The sequence below is a fragment of the Crocodylus siamensis genome, chromosome 3 (assembly GCF_052110815.1).
Source record: "Crocodylus siamensis isolate JL-2025a chromosome 3, ASM5211081v1, whole genome shotgun sequence".
NCBI lineage: Eukaryota > Metazoa > Chordata > Crocodylia > Crocodylidae > Crocodylus > Crocodylus siamensis.
In genome coordinates, this window is record NC_143397.1 from 154,485,879 (window position 1) to 154,507,462 (window position 21,584).

General features: G+C 40.7%; 1 protein-coding gene across 1 annotated transcript; it reads left to right on the forward strand.

The window, feature by feature from the left end:
- Positions 1–526: 526 nt before the first annotated feature.
- CYB5A (cytochrome b5 type A) lies at positions 527–20,713 on the forward strand. The gene is made up of 5 exons (XM_090039577.1): positions 527–717; positions 9,937–10,065; positions 14,268–14,297; positions 18,459–18,493; positions 19,485–20,713. The coding sequence occupies exons 1-5, from the start codon at positions 538–540 to the stop codon at positions 19,561–19,563; spliced, it is 453 nt and encodes a 150-aa protein (XP_089895703.1). The 5' UTR covers positions 527–537; the 3' UTR covers positions 19,564–20,713.
- Positions 20,714–21,584: the final 871 nt, after the last annotated feature.

Here is a 21,584-nt window from a genome sequence, read left to right on the forward strand (position 1 = left end):
CTGCCCCGGGGGGAATTGATGACCTCCAGAAATCAAGGGCTCAGGGGCTTTGTTTTTTTTTTAACATGTAATTATATACCGTTAATTTATGTTAATGTTGATTTATGATCAATGTTGGTTACCACCCCGCCCTTTGCCCAGGTTTGCAGACGGGTGACCTTGCGCATTGCCCCCTCCCTTGTTGACCCGGGACAATCCCCGCAGGGGGGAGGGGCTGCGAGAGCGCTGGGGGCGGAGTTCGAGCGCGGTGACGTGTCCGAGCGCCGCGCGACGGCGAAGCACGCGTGTAGGGTGCTGGGGGGGAGGGGGGAAATAGCACGAGGCCCCCCGCAGCGACACGCCCGACTCGTGACGTCAGATTCTCAGAACTAAAGGACACGCGGAGGGGAGGGGTGGGGAGATCTCCCGCTCCACCAATGAGGAGCCGGCAGAGGCGGGGAAAAGAAAGAGGTGACGGATGTTGATTGGCTGTTGCGGCACAGAGGAGCGGGATGGCGACTGCTCGGAGCCAATGGGCGCGCGCGCGAGGTGGTAAGAATGTGCCCGGGCCGGCCCGGCTCGGCGGAAGCAGGAGGGATGGAGGAGACTGAGAAGCCGAGTGAGTCCTGGCGGGGTCGTTACTACCGGCTGGAGGAGCTGCAGCAGCACAACCACAGCCAAAGCACCTGGATCCTGGTGCACCACCGCATCTATGACGTCACCAAGTTCCTCGAGGAGGTGAGGTGACTGGTGGCTGCGCACGCCCTTGGGTCCGGCACTGCTCCCCACCACTTGGCACGGCCCAGCCCAGCTTCCCAGCGGTTTTTTCTTTTGTTTATATCATATTTAATATATCATATGTATTTATTTATGTATACTTTATAAGAAGGTGCTCTCCCTGTAAAAGACAATCCAGTTTTAAAGTTTGTTGCCCCATTTTTAAAGCTTGTTCATGACCCTTTCCTGCTTCCTTGCCACCGGCTTTTGGGTTGCGGCCCATGGGTTTGAGAAATGCTGCCCTAGAAGCAGCTGCGGGCTGGCAGCTCTTGGGTAGTGGCAACCTCAGTGGCTTCTTGTGGGGGAGGTGGGGTTTGCAGGCAAATCTTGCAGGGTTTTTTAAAGGTGAGAACCAGCACCCTAGGCTTTTCCTCACAGGCTGGCAGAGTTCCAGCCTGCAGGGGTGCTTGGGGCCCTCCATGCAGTCCTCTTCCCCACACACTGGGAGGCCTGGGGGCAGTGGGTTAAGAGTGAGGGGCACTGGGTCAGGACTGGCCATTGGTGTTAACAAATGCCTCCTGGTACAAAAAAGGTTGAGAGCCACTGCTCTAAGGGGCGAGTGGGGTCTAGCACAATGTGGTGTGGCTAATCCAGCTGTGATGCAGCCCTTCCAGACTGAAAGATCTCCCTTCTGAGATCCCCAGCACAGGAACTTGGCCAGACTCCCGTCTCCTGAAAGTTGGTGCGGTTGTGCAGATGGAATAGGTTCCCTTGGTCACCCGTGATTTGAAACACCTCGTTTGGGTGTCCACGGGCTCTTCCCTTGTCCTAACATCTGCCGCACTGCTCCAGACTTACAGGCCCACCTGTCAAAGTGTAGGGCCTTTAACTGTCCAGTGAGCATGTGCTGCAGAGGCGTTTAGTTCCAGTCAAAAGCATGCAGTGCTGAAGTTCCGTGTGCCTTTGTGCTCTCTGGTGGACGCGGTCCATGTAGGAGCTCTGCCTGAAAAAATTGTTTGCCTGCTGTTGTTGAGAAAAACTTCCAAGGTTCCAGTACTGCACCGGAGGCAATCAGCTGGCTGCAAAATTTAGACCTAAAATTATGAATATGTTTTTCTTTGCTTTGTGATCACCTTATCACATAAGTTACATAAAACTTTCAAGGTTATTAAAACCTAATCATTAGAAGGAGGAAAATGACTTCCTGGCCTCTAAGCTGGATGGATCAAAGGTTAACAGGGCTTTGACACTGCAGATGTTTTTGCCTTGCTCTGGATCAGGGGCATTTTGTAAATCTCCTGAGTAGGGTTGAATGTTGTGGCAATGCCAACATCTAAGGTGCTTTCTTCTATATGGTGCTTTCTGCTCTTGCTGAGTGCCACCTGTGGCATATTGACTCATGCTCCTACAAACAAGATGCATCTAACTGATAATGAAATCCTGGGGGTGGAAGGAGCTTTGCATGCAGAACATGAAATCTGTGTCAGTTCTTTCAGACTAGATAAATTTGGCATGCAACAGTGTCAGAAACTCTTGTCAGATAAAGCCAGTGAACTTTTGGCTACTAGTGGAATGGTTGCTCAGAAACAAAAAGCTTAAAGGATTTTCTTGTGGGTTGAGAGAGTGCAAATGCAGTTAGTAAATACTGACTGAGTACTGAAAGAGCACTGCTTTGTGTGCAGCTGTTCCCAAGATGGATTACCTTTTCAGTTTGTGGTTAAATTGCCTCATTTCTGATCTTTATATGACCGAGGAGTAAGTCTCAGAGAAGAAGCTTGTATAAAAAGCAATAAATACATTTTGTGCAGAATGTTTTAACAAGGTATAAATACTGGTCAGGCACTAGCAGAAAACCTCAAGTGCTCTTGTATTCATTGATCAAATTGTGATCTTAATGCTGGTGTTAATGAGCTAATTTTGGCTTACTACATAACCTCCTTAGAACAAAAGGAGGTTTGATACATTTATTCATCAAGAGTATCCTTTTAAATGGACAGACTTGAATACAGCAGCACATCATTGTATCTTAAAGGAAAGTGTTTAAGAATGATTTTTTTGACCAGCAAAAATATTGGCTTTAATACTATTACATCTTCTCTATGGAAATCAGGCTCTTTCTGCTATTTCCCTTATGCTTTGAATTTTTTAAGTAATTAGATCATATTTATAGGTAGATCCATATATTTATATCATTATCAATATGAGAGAGAGCAGGTGTCTAGCCCACATGAAGAAATTGTTTATTTCTAAGATGCTGCAACCCTTTTTACATGTAAACCATATTCTAGATGACCCTATGACTAGATGACCATATACTAAAAATAGAGTTTGATCATGGATCTACATGTACGCTGTTAAATCCTTCAGAGTTCCTGCTAATATTAGTGTTAGGGTAGATTACAGGATTTGTATTTCTTTTGAGGGGTGAAAGACTGGTGACCCCCACAACTGCAGTTTTAGGAGTATTTCATGTCACACACTTTGATAGCTGCAGTGAGTAAACCTTTTGTCTGGCATAATGCTGTATTTGCTTATATTGGAGGAAATTGAACAATTTGGGTCCTGCTTTCTGTAAGGAGAAGGATGAAACTCATGAGTTCTGGTTGTCACCCAGGCACTTTTAAGTGGCTAACACATTTGTAGTGATTCCGTACACAAAGTAAAGGGAGCAGCATAAACATCATCAATATGGTAAATGATAAATGGCAGGTTAAGTGTTCTTGCTTTGTTGCTGACCCATGTCACTGGAGCCCAAAGACTACCAGTTTTTTTATGGCAGCAGTGAAGTAAATGGAAGTACCTAAGCCTGCCTGTAGAAAGCCTAATGGAGCTCCCTTTGAAGTTTAAAACAGAGCTTTGCTGTTGATTTCACTGGGAACTGGATCAGACACTGATCAATCAGATTAATCAGAGAAATTGCAGAGCAGAAATTAATATGTATGTCTAAGATTTTGGATACGATCTGTTCAAGAAATACACTACCACAGTATTTTTAATGAAGTATGTCTAATTTAAATCTCTTGTTTTAGAGAGATTTTTCTACTTAATAAAATATGTTGAGCAATAGCTTAGTTTTAGAAATACAGTTTTCAAAAGTAAATGGCGACTCTGACTGCTGATTCCAGTTGGTTTTGCACTTGCTGTAAGGTTACATTTTGGGGCCAGTGCAGCTGAACGAGAGGCTGAACAGCTGCCTCAAAAGAATTTGGAGAAAATTTCAGAAGAAAAATGTTCGTAGAGTGAAGGAATATGACTTTATGATGTCTGGGTATCAGATCACTGTATGGTTGTGTCACTTCATTGATTTCTTCTGGGAAGAAAAAGTGAATTCATGTAATACTGTACATTTGCATCAGGCTACAGTTCTGTGTTTTAATCCTCTTCTGGGCAGGAAAGATCAAACAGTGGTCCAGCAGGGCACATTGTATGTCATGATGACAAAACTGAAGTTGAGTAAACACAAGTTTGACTTCAGAACCTCTACATTTTAAGATAGGGAACAGTATTCTCTGCTATAATAAAATATTGATGAAGTCTGGGGAGAGTTTGGAAACATTTCTAATAACAGTAGTAGAGGAGCATCAAAGTAGTGGTTAGTGGGGCTGACAGACTTGTTCAGGTTTTGAGAAAGGCAGTAATTAGATGTCTAGTTCTTGCTTGCTCTCTAGAGAGAGATCTATCTATCTATCTATATAGATAGCTATCTTACTAGGTAAAGCTTTAAACGTAAAAGCAAGCGCTATTCTCTTTGCTCCCCTGATTACAGAAAATGGGCCCAAGGCAGAAATGACTTCCACAAGTTTACAGAGTTAACCAGGGATTTCTGAAATAAAGAGTTGCTTTAGGGGAGTTTAGTTTGTTTCTCTTTGTACATCTAAACTACTGTTTCAGACTTGGCTCAATGCACAACTCTTTTTCTCATGGTTTTGCTATCGCATACTTTATTTCGGAAAACTCCCCAAAATAAAAAAAGCAGTTCTGGGAACCCATGGCTGAGGTAGGTAGTGGTAGATAAAGCTTAAATTATCCCAACCAAAGAGCCTGCAACAGATCAAAGCTCCCAAGATGTTCTGGCTCTTTGCCACTGCAGTTTTCCATTTCTTATTCCCTTAGCGAAGAATGAAATGTTCTGTAGCAGTGACCTTCTGCTGCATCCAGATTTTTCAAGGCTGAAAGCCCACTTCTATCTCTGAGCCTAGATATGCAGATTTATGGATTTTGCCTTACTTTACCCTGTAAGTAAAACTTGGCATATCAAGGTGGTTAAATGAATAGAGCACTGAACTCTGACACAGAAAAAAGAATAGTGACTTGTACCTTTTGGAGGGGTTCAGAAATAATTAACTGTAGACATTCAGCCAAGCTGAAAACGATGGTTTCTGAAGTTTGTTAAACTTGTGCTCAGTTATTTTATCTGAAGCTATAATGAGTGTTCACTCCTGTTAGAAATCTTGTGAATTGTTGCACCTTAAGGCCTATTCCACAGTAGAAACTTTCCTTTTAATTGGTGACGTGTGTGATCTTGGGTTTGTTGTTTTAGTAGGGGCAAAAGTTCTAAAATAGATAATTATGAAGATGTTTTTGCTATTAAAGCTTATTTTACTTAAAGCCATTGTAAGTGTAGGAAGCACACTTCTGCTTGTATAAGCTGCGTTTACATGCTGAGGTGTCCTGGTGTATGTAGATGGGTTTATTCACTTTACTGTATACCTGGTCAAAGATTCCTAGGGTCAAGAGATACTAACATATTCATTAAGGAGAAAGTTATGGTAGTTAAATGTTTTAACAAAGTATAAACAAATATCCAGTATAATCTAAACAAAATACAGAGCTTGAAAAGGGGCTTAAAATAGAACGTGCAACCTTGATTTTTGATGCTTTCTAATGAAAAAGTAACTTTTAACATTTGGTTAGTGGCAGCAATGATGTCTCTTTCATTTCATAGATTCATAGAAGTTAGGGGCTAGAAGGGACCGCACAAGATAATCAGGTCTAGCCCCCTGCTCTAAGGCAGGAAAGACTGCTGAAGTCAGATGACCCCAGCAAGGTATGCATCCATTTGTCTTTTGAAAATCTCCAGGGAAGGTGACTGTACCACCCTTGTGGGGAGTCTGTTCCAGACTCTGAACACGCAAACTGTAAAGAAGATTTTCCTTATGTCTAATCTGAAGCGATCTATTGGTTTATGACAGTTATTCCTAGTCTTTGCCTGGGGTGCCTTGGTAAACATGTTCTCCTAGCCCTTCATGTTTGCCCCTTATGTACTTCGCTGCCAAGCCTCTCCCCCCGCCACCCACCCCGAGTCTTCTCTTTTCCATGAAGGGGTGGAGTTTTATGATTAGTTTTTCACAGGGGCCTGAACACTTTGACAAAGGTGCCATTAGCTTTCTCTGTAATTAATGATGCTGATGACATACTCTTACTAATAGGAAAAAATTTGGAACACTTATACATGTTTAATTGGTGGGGGCGGGGGGGGGCGGTGTGCGCATGCTTTCCTGGCTGTATGGCCCAGTGATTGGCTGGAAAGTCAGTGTTGTTGCCTAAGTCTTGTTCTGCATGTAGCTTTGCTAACATATACTTAGAAAAATTGTTTCCTTTGACATGCAGTTACACTAGAAGAACCCTTGAGATTTGTTCCATTTGAGAAACTGGTTTAGCTTGAAGCAGAAAAAGCAGGCATAAGCTGTATTCGTGGTTAGACATGGATTGCCATAGTAATTTTTACTGTGTCAGTCTTGGCAAACAGTGAAGCGTGCACAAAACCTAATTTACTTGCTTTAGGCAAGGAGCGTCTGTTTTGGGCCTAGTCTGACAGCCCATTGAAATAACTGTCAGTCTTTGCATTAACTGGAGTGGACTTTGGAGTAGGCCCTAGTATGTGCATATATGTAAACATGTGGTCTAGCTGGGTGAATGAAGAGCAGCATAATCTCACTTCCCTTTTGTTGTTTGTTTAATTGTCATTGGAAAATCAGTTCCATAAAAAATGTTTCCAGTTCCTTCTCAGGAAGTTATGGCCTAGAACAGGGGTCAGCACCTCATTGTCTGCAGGCTGGATCTGGCTTCTTTGGTAGGAGAGGGCTTTGCCTGCACTTGTAAGTAGGCAGAAAGAAGTGTCAGTGGTTGGGTCCTAGCATCAGCCTGTCGCCAGAAACCATTGCTGACTAATGGTTTAAGCAGTACCATATTTGCTTGCATACCACACACTCCCAAATAAGAAGCCTGCTTGATTTTGGAAGGTGGAATGTAGAGAATTTGGTTTTTTTGTTGGTTTCCTGGAGTTGTAGCATACAACCAGCTTTTCATGGAGACACCCTGCTTCAGAATGTCTATCTGTTTCTCTTTTCCTGCTAGCAAGAAGGAGAGGTGCTCAGTGCCTCTCTCAAATTGGAAGCAGTTCTTGCTGTGCCCCTCTTGCTTGCTAGCAGGACAGGAGAAGTTGGCAGCCTCCTTGAAGCATAGTGTCTTGAAAGCTGGTTTTCCATGTTTCTGCCTTGGTGAAGAAATAAGGTTCCATGCTTATTTCCCTTATTTTTTCAGGGCTGATTTTTGGAGGGGGGGATGGGGGAGGAGCGAGAGGGACAAGGTGTGTAGGTGTGATATGGCAGTAAATAGGCTATTTATCAGTGTAGTACTGCAGTTAATAACTGATAAACTGTTCATGGCTCTGGGAGCCACTGTGGCTATTTGATGCGTGTGTTGTGATATAAAAATACCAGTAAAAATAAATTTTTTGGAACTGAACTAATCCTTTCTGAAGAATGAGTTATGCACACAACTAGCACAGTCTCATGGACAGCAAAGTTCAGTCAGTTAAGTAGGCTGTAAATCTCGTGGCAGTGACACTTAGTGCTGCTCATTTCTAGACCTTTGTCCTGTCTCTTCTCTGAATAGTTATCAGAACTGATTCAAGGGCAGGATTTGGTATGAGTGCCATACTTGCACGTCAGTTTGCATAATCTCTCCCCTGCACGCACTCCCTCAACTTTTTTTTGGCACAGTTACTCTCTAATCTTTACTACTTGCACTTTTTAAAAAGCTCCCTCTTTTTGCTTAGTCACGGTGGATATGGTCTGGGCTGTTTGCTCAAGGAAGTTGTAACTTAAAAAAGACCAAAACCCCAACCTTTTAAAGTTGCATGTGTAAACACTTGTTTACAATATAAGAAATGAGTTCAGCTGTTACGCTTTTTTTGATTTTTGTAGACATCATTTGAAACTTGCAACAGTGGCTTCCTTTTGATTTCCATGAGCAGGGATATTTGATTTATAGTTTGGGAAAGGATATAGGCAGTAAAATAGTTATGAGAAAGTGGGAGTGAGAACTCTCTAAACCTCAGAGAAGTAGCTGATGTTTCTTAAAGCAGTGATTCCTGTTTCAGACTCAGCGTAAAGAAGGCCTTGCCTTTCATGTTGTGAAACATTGGCTGAATTTGGCTAGCAGCAGGAAACTTTGTCTAATAATTGATTCAGTACCTAGTGTTTTTCCCCTCTCAAATGCAGAATTCTCTCCCAAATGTTAAAAGCTCATTAAGGTTGCAAAGTGGAAAATTTGGAAGTGAGGAAACATTACCTTATGGTGCTAAAGTAGTCTGTATTAAAACATTTCTTACCTGTAAATGCTTGATTTTTAGTTCTTTGAATGTAGTGCATGTTATGTTGATGCACATGGTACATGACATCTTGATGCACATGGTGCATGACATCTTGTTTCCGTTCCAGTGATTAAAAGTGGTAAGCCTTGCCTTTTTGGACAATATTTGCTTTCATAACTCTGACCCAGGGCATTCATTAAGCAAATGTAATTAAGGTGCATTAGGATCCAATGTCTGGTATGGTATCCCATTAGAAGTATGGTATCCCATTTCCAAGTCTAGAGCGGGAGGGAGGCTTTTTTGGCATGTTGCTGTCTGACTTGCATTGCCATGTGTGACATCTTAGTACTAGAGAATATAATAGTTGTGAACTAGAAAATGTTGGATCTCTTTATACTTTTGGCGTCACTGTTGCTGAGTTCCATCATACATGTTGTACCAGATCGTGGGGACTCATTGCCACTACTTGGAAAGTACTGAGCTTGAAGAAACTTGGTAAATCCTTACAAGTTTGTCTCGAGGAAAAGGAGTAGTTAGTTGGCTGGGTTGGTGGAGCGGGGAGGAAGCCACCTAGATTCAGTGTCATTTTGCAAAGCAGTTATGTAGCAAATACCTTTCAAGGTAATGCTCCTTCTTGTCCTCTGTGGATCATGCCCCCCAGAGAGTTTAAATGTATGTTGGGGGGAGGAGGGGGTATGGGGTAAGGTATTACTTTTTTCCTCTGGTTCTCTCTGGTGTCATTCTCAGTGACCTAGCGCTCCCTTCTTTCCTTTAAGAGCAGGCAGCCAATCTTTGCTTCCAGCAAACTGCTGCTGGCTGTTCATAGGTGCTGGTAGTTTTAAATGTCACTTGTTTGATTATTTTACTTGTTATAGTTGGAAGAAATAACTGAAGCACAGTATATTATTGAATTTTAAAAATCATTTTAAAGCATTTATTCAGCTATAATGGACTTGTTAAATTGTGGTTGAAAACTACGGTATGGGGAAAATTAAGTAGGTATTAAATGTTCAGTGTACCTTTAAGTTATCTTATGAGTTCCAGTAAGAGTTAAAATAGAAACTTGCAAAATAACTGAAATTCTATTCATTGCAAGTTTTCAGATAGCTGGCCTCTGTTTTAGGTTGCAGATGCTAGGGAAACTAGATATGTAAAGCTTTTCATAAAATTAAGTAAAAGTCCTTATGTGTCCTAACTGTTGTAAGAGTCCCCACTATCCAGTGCATTAGGATTTGTTTGGGCTGTTGCCAGAGGTATAAATAATGCCCACGTGTTATTGATACCTGCAGTATTTAAATAAATAATGTTCTTTGTCATGACTGGTATAGTTCTGACTAGACTATATGATGCTGTTTATAGCAAATATAGTTACCCAGGTGGAGACTTTGAAGAAACTGTAGTTAAAACATAGGAAAGAAATCAAAGGTAAGGGTGAATTTAAAAGCAAAAAGAGGGTGAATTAAAACAACATCCCTCACATTCTGATTTTTTTGAGAATATGTAAGTTATAGGGTTTTTTTTTTTTAATAGAACGTCCTCTGAAGGCACAAACCAAACCCATCCACAATCTTATTTGACTTCTAGAAAATCGTGCAACTGGATTTCCAGGATCAAAGACTGACTTCTAAACATTTTTCCTACAGCATCCAGGTGGTGAGGAAGTCCTAAGAGAACAAGGTGGAGGAGATGCCACTGAAAGCTTTGAGGATGTTGGTCATTCCACAGATGCTAGAACACTGTCAGAGTCATTCATCATTGGGGAGCTTCATCCTGTGAGTACATCATTTTACCATGGTATAGACACTCACCACTACACACAGATCATCCCGTCTAGGGTTCAGAAACTTCTGTAATAGTCCGTAAAAATACTGTGAGTGGTAAGTTGCTGGTTCTAGCCGTATCTTTTCCCAGCACTGGCCACCTGTAGATGAAACTAGAACAATCTTTCCTGGTCCAGCAGAAGAAGAGATTAGAGACCTGTGAAGCGTGCAGATGACCTGGTGTAAAATTCTGTCATATATGTGCATTTGCTTTCCCTAGGGTTGACAGTTTTCCTCATATTTCATAAGGAATATGATGTCCTGCTTTCCCCAGTCTGTGTAACAGGAGATACATAAATATGGTGTCTGATCCTTGAAGCCAGTACACTTGTGAATTTGTCTAAATCTTCTGTAAGGTTCAGAAAAAAGCATTAACTGACCAGCAGTTGCATATCTGCACTGTGGTTGTAACCTTTAGGAACAGCAGTCCTAGAAATCTATTCATAATAAAGCATATGTTCTGAAGTATGTCCATATTCCAAGAAAGGATTGCTATGGATACAAACTGTACAGGGTGCTTTCCAGTTTGATTGTGCAAAGTGTGATGCCTATGTTTGGTTCATGATATCAGCCTCTCTGCATAATGAAACTGGAAAGGACCCTGTACAATCCAAGGAAAAAAGCCTGATCTGTGGAGTGGTGGTTAGAGTATGGCATGGGGAAGACACAGGTTCATGCCCCTTTGGGTGATGGGGGACACCTGCTCTTGTCTGGAGTACTGTCATGGATGGGTATATCTTGCTCAGGAAGGTCAGGCAAGGGGAGTGAAGGACAGTGGCGTTGCTTCATAACAGATGTGTTTGTTCTGAGGTTCCATGCGAAGAGGGAGGTAGAACTGTTCAGAGTTTCTGGGTTAAGATCAGAGGGGAGAACAGGAGCATACACCCATCATGCTATCACCTCTCTAAACCACCAGACCTGGAGGAAGAAGTGAATGAGTTCTTCTTTAAACAACAAATTGCAGGGCATCTCTAGTTACTGTGATACCTGCCAGGAGGAAAACACAGCAGTGCAGAGAAAGTCCAGTAAGTTCTTAGGGAGTATGTTAGGGATAATTTGGTGTGTGGGAGCGGCGCAAGGGAAACTCTTCTTGACTTGCTGCTTACAAACGGGGAAGTTTGAGAATGTGAAGGTGAAAAATACCTTGGGTGACAATGACCATGAAATGATACAGTTCAAGATCCTTAGAAAAGAGGAAGGAAGAATAGCTGCAGAAAAAAAGAGACACTGCATTTTGCAAAAGCAGATTTTAACAAACTGAAGGAACTAGGAAAGACCCCTGGGACGCAAGTCTGGTGAGAGAAGAATCTAGAAGAGCTGGTTATGCTTTGAAAAGATCTTATTAGTTATGCAGGGACAAGGTATCCTGATGTGAAGAAAGAAAAGTGCAGCAGGGGACTTGCTGGGTTAAACAGTGAACTCTTCAGTGAGTTGAAATTAAAAATGGAATCCTACAAAAAGTGGAAACTTGGCCATAATGTTAGGTTAGAGTGCTGTACAGGCTTGATGGGAGAAGGTCAGGAAGACTAAGGCATGTTTTCATGTGTAACTAGCCAGGGACATAAAAGGCAATAGAAAGAGACCCTCCAGGTATGTCAGGAGTAAGAGGAAGACCAAGGTATGTGTATGGCTCTTAGTTAGTGCAGGGGATCTACAGTACCAGATGACACAGTTGGCAGCAAGAATAGGAATGAAGACAACCAGCCTAAAGTAAGTAGAAAAACAGGTTAGAATTAATGAAGAGAAGCTAGGCATTTTCAAGTCAGTGAGGTTACAAAATGCATGCTACAGTACTGAAGGAATTTGCTAAGGTAACTTAAGAACCATTGGCAAGTCCCTTTTGAGAAATCAAGGAGGTCAGGTGAGGCCCTTGATAACTAATTATAATATCATTAAGGGGAAGGAGGAGGATCTGGCTATTGCACACTAGTGGGTTTGACTGAATACCTGGAAAAATTATGAAATAGGCCATCAAGAAATCATATTTCTAAGCACCTGGAGGAGACCAAGGTCATCAGAACAGCTAGCCTGGTTTTATCAAGAACAAATTGTGCTTGCCCAACTTGATTTCCTTGTATGAAAAGGTAACAGGGTCATGGATTGGTGGGGGAAGGAGAGGGGGAGCAATGAAAGTTATAGACCTGGAGTTTAGTAAGATAAGAAAATACAGTTGATGAAAATTACCAAAAGGTGGGTATAACTATTTGGATCATTGTTCTCAAATAGTCATCAGTGGCTGAACATCTAGTTGGAAGGAGGAATCAAGTGGAATTACTTAGAGGCCTACCCTGGGTTTGGTATTATTTAGTGGTTTCATTAATGGTTCAGAGGATGAAAATAAATTCATGTTATACACCAAGTTAGTTGGAGTTGCAGATACTCAGAAGAATGGAGCTAGATTCCAGAATGACCTGGACAAACCAGAGAAATAGTCTGAAAACAATCGAATGTAATTCAATAGGGACAGGTAAAAAAATCCTTCACCTGGGATGGAGCAGTTGCTTATATAAATATAGTCTGGGGAATGTTTGGCTATGCTGCAGTACTGCAGAGAAGGACCTGGTTGTTACAGTGAATCTTAAGCTAAATGAGACAACAGTGTGTTCTTGTTGCAAAAAAAGGTCAACAACAGACTGGGCCATATTGATAGACGTGTCACAATACAAGGGAAGTGATTCTACTCTATTCAGCCACTCGGTCCTCATCGGAATACTGTGTCCAGTTTTGAGCATCGTACTCCAGGAAGAATGTGGACAAGCCAGAGTCCGGCAAAGTCACAAAAATGATTTAGAAAACTGGGAAACACGATTTACAAGGAAATGCTGAAAGAACTAGGATTATTTAATCTGGAGAAGGGAAGGATAAGGGGGAATTGATAAAAGCCTTCAAATACCTGAATGGTGGCTATAAAAAGGATGGAGATATAGGGTATTCTGTGGCTTCAGAGGACAGAGCAAAGAGCTATGGTTTTAAATTGCAGCAAGAGAAATTTAGATGGGGTATTAGAACTTTTTCATTTGCAGGCGGTCAAGCACTGGAATAGGATAACTGTAGCATCTCCATCCTTGAAGTTTTTAAGAGCAGTTAGACAAACTTGTCCAGGATAGTTTAGACAAATGCTCCTTCCTCAAACGAAGAGTTGGACTAGGTAACCTCCTGAGGTCCCTTCTAGCCCTACTCCTCTACAGTTCTGTATCTGTGCCATTCTCTCCTTGGAATAGAAATGTACTTGAGAATTTATGCTTCATTCCTTAAAATGAAGGTTTCTTCATCCTTAAAACGTTTCTAGGATTGTGGTTATTAAGGATTCCTGTGGATAAAAATGCTCTTTGTGACTTCTTCCCTGACCACTCTTTAAAGATTGTTGAAAACATCACCACCTTTGTGCTGGTAACTGGGGTGTTACCAGCACAGGTTGTCTAAAGCTCTCTGAACCTTTCTGTGTAGCATCTAGGATATTAGCTTTTCTATCTGTTCAAAGAGTTCACTCGTATGATCTTGTACCTTTTAGCTGTCCAAAATGGCACAGCAGAGAGAATTTTCCTAATCTGCTTTTTTTTTTTACCAGTTTTTCTTCATTTGACATCTGTTTCGTGGCTCCCCTTTCTCTTTTGTATTAAACATAAGGTATTTTGCTTTGGTTTCAAGGCACTCTATGGCCTCTCTCCATCTTACCTTAATTCTCTCTTGCTACTGCAATATTGATACCTGTGTCCAGACTATGTTGCTAGTCTCCATGCACACTTAGAATGAACATGCTTGTTAGATATTCATTCTTATGCTGCCCCACATGTATTCCTTTGTATTTCTATGCATAGACTAGGAGCCTGTGTCTTCTAGGGGCAAAGAGAATGCAAATATGTTGGCCTAGGGAACCTTGGCCTATATTGGAGAGCTACATTCCATTGAATAAAGAAACATGATAGGAATTTTGTAAGCAAGCAAGTATATCTTGATAAAATCCCATCTATTAAAGTAACTTAATTGTACAGATGTCTTCAGTTATATTTAAACTACTCTCGCAGCAGACTCGCTGGCTCCCTACCCCAAAATCAAATGGTTATGTACAGTATGGGAGGACCACGTAAGTGAAATGAATAACTTGACGACTTCTGTTGTGCATTTTTATCTAACTTTCATTTATTTTCTTTCAGGATGACAGAGAGAAGGTTCAGAAACCAACGGTAAGTGCTATTCATTTTGAACCTTCAAATCCAGTATTTCTTCTGAATGCCAGCATGTCTTTGCATAGTGTGCCAGAAACCTCCTGCTACCAGGCTGGGGTGGTTAATACTACTTAAACTTAGTACTTTAGGTCATTTACTTGTCTTAAGATCCCCTGACTTCCTCTGTTTTGGTCAAGATGGCACCATGCTGAGTCCTGGCTCTGCGGGTACCAGTTATTAAATCACATTTACAGGGAGCTGCTACTGGGACACGTGTAGATACTCATATGCAGCATGGACATGTGGTATGTCAGTATTTGTGGCTTTATGATCAGTGTTTCAGGTTGGCCTTTTTTGGGATTCTCAGACAGCCAAAAAGATACTTCAGCCCTAGTTTTGCTACAGGAAAAGTGCTATCAAGTACACAAACTAAACTGTTTTCTGGTCACTTAAAGTCTTGGATACAAATATAATTTTTCAGGTAGAAGTGATTTTAAATTTCTTGCTAAAGTTTGATGTCAAGAGTTGAGCATAGCTAAAGGTTTTCCGAGTGCCTTGATATCTGCATTGTGGCGCTTAGGAATACTTCTCAAATACTATAACAAGCGTGAGATGTTTAGGCACGCTTAAGTAGTAAGGATAGAGAGTAGGAATGAAGTTAGGATAGAATCATCAAAGAGCAGGGCTGAAATGCATCTCCAGTCATTAAGCTCAAGCTCTCAGCTCAAGGCAGGCACATCCCTGTTTAAACCATTAGATGTGAGATCACAGTCTAAACAAGTGATTCCTAATCAAGTGCCTTGAATTCCTTTCAAGGGTGCCACTGTTAGGTGTGCAAGCATGACTCGCAGAGTAAGCCTTAGGATTTCAAATAGGAGTCCGTAATGATAAAAACCTTCTGTGATCTTTCTGAATTATTTGGATCAGAATAATTGCTCTGTTATTTTTCTGTAGTCAAAAACTGAGTGAAAACTAGGAACTGGCTTCTTGGGGTTTATGAGGGGTACCTGGAGTCTAAATCTAAATCATCAGATGGGAGATCATGTACCACTCACCTGTTACCATTCATAAAGAATTTGTTATATTCATCATCCTACCTGGATTTTGCTTTTAAAGTTTTAACCCTACCATGGTAGAACATGCACCCATAATCTTTGGATGTACTTCTAGTTTATAAAGAGTTACATTAGTTGATCATGTGGTACTAGTAAGTTGGAAGCAGTGAGTTACTGGTGCCACTTGTTTAAATTTCAACACCTGTAGTCCTGTTGCTGTCTTATAAACAATGGCTTCCTGAGTATTTTATGATGCAGTATTGAATCATAGACCATGGGTAGGAGTTCAGAGAATTGCTGCCCTTGTGGTAGAAACCACTAGCACAAGACATTTGCTTTTTTGTCTTGAAGCAAAAATGTCTGCTCCGGAAGAAAAATAACTTGTTTAAAGCAAGGTAGAAATCGCTTCTGGGAAACTGTCTGCATACTTTTTCCCTGGCTTAACTTCCCCCAGGGATCCAGGAGGAGCAGAGCCAAAGGAAAGCCTCCCCTGCTTTCCTGAGACAGGGGTCACCCCAACCTGGAGAAGGTGTGGAGGAGGTAGTGGTTCCCACCTGTCATATATAGACTAGGAGGTGAGGGGAGAAGCAGCTGCCAGTTAGTCCTTAACTGTTTCTTACACCAGAGTCCCTGGTATAAGGATCAGGCAGGAGGCTTTGCCCTGCTGCTCAACTCCCTGGGGAGAATGGGAGGACTACAGCAGCCCACACTTTACCTGGACTGGGATCACTCTAGTCTTGAGAAGGCACAAGGAACAGGAGAAGATGAGTGGTTGCAGACTGAACATCTGTACTGTTTCCTCTCAGAATCATTTCTAGCATTGGAAAATTTCCACCTCTAGAGTTGAACATTTGTACATGGCCTTGATGTGCTCCGTTCTAGTAAGACAAACCCTAGTTTTTTAAAAACTTGTTATATAATGCACGTTTTGTTGCACTAATCAGACTCTATGCTCTTTGAGGGATTACTGTGAAACTGGTAAGAATTACAGTATTTTTTTTAAATATCTAAAATAGTTTTTATGAGTTAGTTTGCTCTTCCTGTTGAATCTTAAGATTCATGTTGCTGTTCTGCTCTTGTTGCTTATTTAGTAGAATTTCAAATTTGATATGGATTTTTCTTGCAAGTTTAGTATGTAAAGTTTAGTATGTAAAATTTGTCCTTTGAAAAATACTCGTTCATTTAATGTTTACTCTAGACGCGGCAAACTAACATAAATAAGGAGCAAAATTTGCTAACCTCATGTACCAGCCTTCCAAAAGTCAAGAAAACTCAGATACTTTATCTAGAGTATATGCACTGTTTTATAGTTTAAGGCCACTGACTTCAAGGAGCAAGTCTCACTTAGGCCTGGGTGCACATTACACTTGGGATGTGTTAACTACACTTAAACCAAAAGCATCCATGTGTTCAGGAAAAAATGTTCCAAGAGCTATCCTATGGTAGTAAAGTTAGGACTTTTTGGGCAAGGCGTATATCCAGGTGGTGTTAAGTAATACATGCTTTGCTATCATGAGACTGCTCCATGGAGATAATACTAGTAGTCTTCACTGGTACAAGTGTGGCGTTGGGACTGGGACCAAAAAATACCTGTTTATCAGTTCTAGCCCCGCCCCTGCAGTGGAGCCTGTTCAAGATTCAGGTGTGGTACTGGGGAAGAGGCGAGGTTCTCGGTCCAATAATTAGCTGTTTGTCAAGTGGTTCCAGTGCTGTCCAGAGGGCTGAGAATGTAGTAAGCATTACTGTTCCACTTCTCAGAAAACTTCTGAACTCGTAATAATGCATACTACAATCTAAATAAAAAAACATCCTTAGTGTAATGTGACAAGGCCCTTGAGCTCCTAACTTTGGCCCAAGAGAGAGATTTAAGGGCTGGGGCATTTCACAGTAATTTACATGTATTGGAAGTCCAAACAAAATTGCTGTAGTATCCAATATATTTTAAATGATAATATTATAAACATGATACATAATCTCAGTGTTTTAAAATACTTATGTACATTCTTAGCTTGAAACCACAATATGACCTATGGAAAAAATGATATTTGTTAATCAGATATTTGTTAATCAGAGACTCAGTCCTGCCATATCTTCTGTCAGTGGTATGTTCAGTCTCTTTTAGACTCAGAGCACTCTTGGGTAGATTTGAGTCATCCCTTGGAAAATACCTGATCTTGGTTTTCACTTTCTCTGTCTTCTTGACTACAGAAAAACAATAGAGCTGTTATTCTGTTACAAAGAACTCATCACAGCTATGGTTTTCTATTTAAAATCACTGGATTCATCTTGTGAATCATCCTTGCATACCTAACTGTGTAAACATTGTGTGGTCACCCCATGGCTCTCTTGAATGGATCTGAAGGAGAATCCCAACCCCAGCTAGTACCCTAGCTAAGAATCACTGATCTAGTTCTTGCATGTTACAAGAAGCCGTAACAATCGATTATATCTAAAAATCTGTCTGATTTTTGAGTTCACAGTACAAGTTTTTCTAAAGTTGGATTAGCTTTCAAATTATTTTTAGAACTTTAGAACTTTGACTTCATGTAAATCAGTTACTTTAATTTTTCCACCTGGATTCTCCATGAATATGTATATACAAGTTTAAAGTTATATTTAGATGGAATTATTGGCAGGCAAGGCATCCTGATCTTTAAAATGTGTGATGTTTTCTACTTCAAGTAGTTGAAACGCTTTTAAAATCATTAATCTGAGTTAGAAATGAAGCATGGAAAATTTTAAGTACCAACAGATATTTCACATATCAAAAACAGTTTATAAAGAGTCTGATGTAACCTTGACTACAGCAAATCTCTGATTAATAAGAAACTAATGCCAAGTAGGTTTTTAATGTAATATCTATGTTACAAGTATGGTTCAAATGGTAGCAGGGAAGCATGCTCTCAGAATAATATCTGATTGGAAAGTGACTACAGAAACTTGTAACCATAAATCTGACTTTGCTAGTGTGAGAGCTAAATATGTATTCTTCCCTTGGCTACATACTGGAAAAGGGGGCAAGCTGAGCCCTTATGTCAGACCCATTTTATTAGCTAGGCTTCTGGGGGAAACAAAGGAAAAGTGGCATCTTGAATTAAGTATCTGTTATGACTTTGTTTTTCAGGACACGCTTATTACTACAGTGCAGTCTAATTCCAGGTATGGTATGGCTCTGTGCATGTGTTTTCACAGCATCTGCTGAAGTCAGCTCCAGTTCACAAAAGCTTGTGCTGTATAGATCTCTCTAATTTAATTAGTCTATAAGAGGCAAATCCCTCCTGCCTTCTGCTTGACATCAGACTAACTAACATGGCTACCTACATCTCTCTGCTCATGGCTTCTGTTGTAATTAAAATAAAATATCGTTTTTCATGATACCCTCGCCTAGTTCAGTGAATCGGGTGGTATTTTTGTGTGCAACTGTTGAAAAGTTGGACCTTAGAAGGTGAGGCAAACTATTGTGCTTATTTTTAAAATCTGTGTTTGCATCTGAATCTTTCACAGTATGAGAGGTTTTGTAGTAGGTGGGCAGGGGGTGGGGCACTGGTGTCACTGCTTACCACAAGAAGTACTACTAATCTAAAATATATTTAGTGATTTTACTCTAGTAAGAGGTAATTGTAATAGTAAAAGAGAGTAATTGTTCTTCTGTCTGGCTCACTGACATGCAGCAGCTCAGATATAAAATGGAGGATGCTGAGCTATAGTAGTTTGTCATAATTGGCTTGTACAGATATTTTAGTATTCCAGCACAATCATAAATTTATAGAACAATATCATTTATGTATAGTAGGAGAATTTAAAAGGGAATCTTTTTAGTTAAGGAACATTCTGCAACTTATTTTGGGTAGGACTTACCCAGTCTATCTGCTTTTCAGCTGATAGGCATTCTGGGCAATACCATGGCTTTAACCTTGACTGGAATCTTGTCTTCAAGTGAGCAGACTTCAGAGCTTAGCTTAGGAGAATCTTACATTGCCTGGCACATGCATATCACTTGCATTGATATTAGACCAACCCAAATGCTCTGCAATATTCCTTCTGTTGAATGGTGGAGAAAGATTACCAAGCAGATTCTTCCAGTCTGTCAAAATGTTTAAATTTATCAGCTGTTGGATGTGACAGAAATAATTCTTATGATTTCTTCTAGTTCGTGGACCAACTGGGTGATCCCAGCAATAGCAGCATTAATTGTGGCCCTAATGTATCGTTTCTACTCATCGGAGTAAATCTTCCAGAGAAGTAATGAAAGGAGAGACTGATCTGGGGGGAAAACAGAAACCATCCTAACCCACTGCATTTCTGATAACAGAAGAGCCTGATGACGAGAAAATTTTAAAATGCGACTATTTCAGAAAACCAAAACTATTCTTCAGCACGCTTTTTTTCCTTCACGCTGCTTTTTTATTTAAACTTTTTAAAGTAATAAAGGTAGTCTTTCTCTTTTTGTATAACAGTTTTCTCTAATGAATCACTTTAAGATTACTGTACTGATTTCTGTTAAAGAACACTTACATTACGTATGTACCAGCCTGAAATTTGTATCCTTTCTTCTTTTAATGCTTTAGGCTTTATGTGACTTTCATATAAAACCTTGAGCCTTAAATGACCATTTAAACCGTGTGTGTATGTGTTCATGCATGTGCCTTTTTTTAACCCACAGTCTTGTGTTTGTCTTCTAGTAGTATTTCAAATGGCTTTGGTTTTTCATACACAAAGAACTCGTAACTAGTTGGATTTAAAATATCTTTTTATTAAGAATAAAATGGTGGAGAATGCTGTTAGTGGGATGATGATGTGATATCTGTAAAGCTTTATATGTATATGTAGAATCTAACTTACACAGTATGTGGACATATATAAGCTGCAGAATGTTCTTAGTTAATTCCTCTCTGCCATCCCTGTCTCTGCCACTGGTATAGAGTACTACCATCAGAAGGCTTTTTATTTAATTCTGTTGTCCTTAGAAAACAAGTAATTGAACCATAAGAAAAAGAAACCCCACTGTTTTCACTTCATGAACATCCCCTGTATGTTTTGCAAAAACGCTATCAGATAAATTCTGCGGTGGGAAACATGGTGCCAGGTAGTGCTGTTCTCAGCCAAGCACTCAGGTAATTCTGTGATTTTTTTTACAAAATTGTTTATAAAGATTTAAGTCCTAGTACCCCTGTGGATAAAATGAATAACATAAATCTGCACTAACCAATTAACTGACTGTGCTCTTTCTTTATGGGTCACTTGGAGAAAAAGGTAACATGCAATGTACTGACCATGATATACAACTGGAAGAGGAATTTTGCTATTTGTGTTATGTAAGAATTTAGTCTAAGTACTTGCATGTACAATATCATGAATAAAAGTTTAATCTGTGATGTATCTCATCTCCTCAGATGTGATTGTTTAACTTGTACATGTACAATTTACTTGTCAGTAATGCTCTTTTTCCTTGGGTCTTCAAAACATATTGATGTATCCAATGCTATAAGCATTCCAATCAGTGGGGCTTTTTTAGCACTGCCAGCTTGCATTAGAGGTCCGGGTAGTGTGGCATGCAGGGAAAAAAGAAACTTGTGAAAGGATCCTTCCAAAGAGCTGCTACTCTAGATTGCCCTGAATGGTATATCAGCTATATGGTACATCAGTAGCAGCCCAAGTCACTAACCTGCCTCACTGGCGGTTCAGTAGGAGTTTTAACATTGGTTGAAGGGTTTCTTTCACATTAGCAGTACAGAAGGGGTGCATTGCCCTAGCTTATGTTCTTCAAATAAACAACAGAAGGCCAGTACACTTTTTATTAGATCCTGCCAGCTTCTGTTGGTATCTTGTGATATTTATACAGTTTTTACATTTTGTCTATACCAGGGGTATCAAACTTACCTTCGGCCAGTTCTAGATCACAGGGGGTTCCTGGACCAGATCCATGGGTCTGGGGGTGGGTGCTGCCATGAGTCTTGGAGCCAGCTGCAGATGGCCATGTCCATTGGGTTGAGGGACCCTGACTTCTGGTAGCCCACCAGACTTCCAGCAACCAGAAGGAATGGTTCTCTGAGGTGCATGTTTGACACCTTTGGTCTGTACTAGTCCTTGTGGTTGGGTCTCTCACTAGCTTTAATCTGAGATGCTCTATTTGGGACTTCTTCAGCCGTGTTTAAAGCTGCTTTGTTGAACAGGTAGGGCATAGTGACTGGGTAGCTGCTCTAAACCTTTCCTCTTTGTATGAAAGTCTTTGCTTGGCATTAAAGCCTAT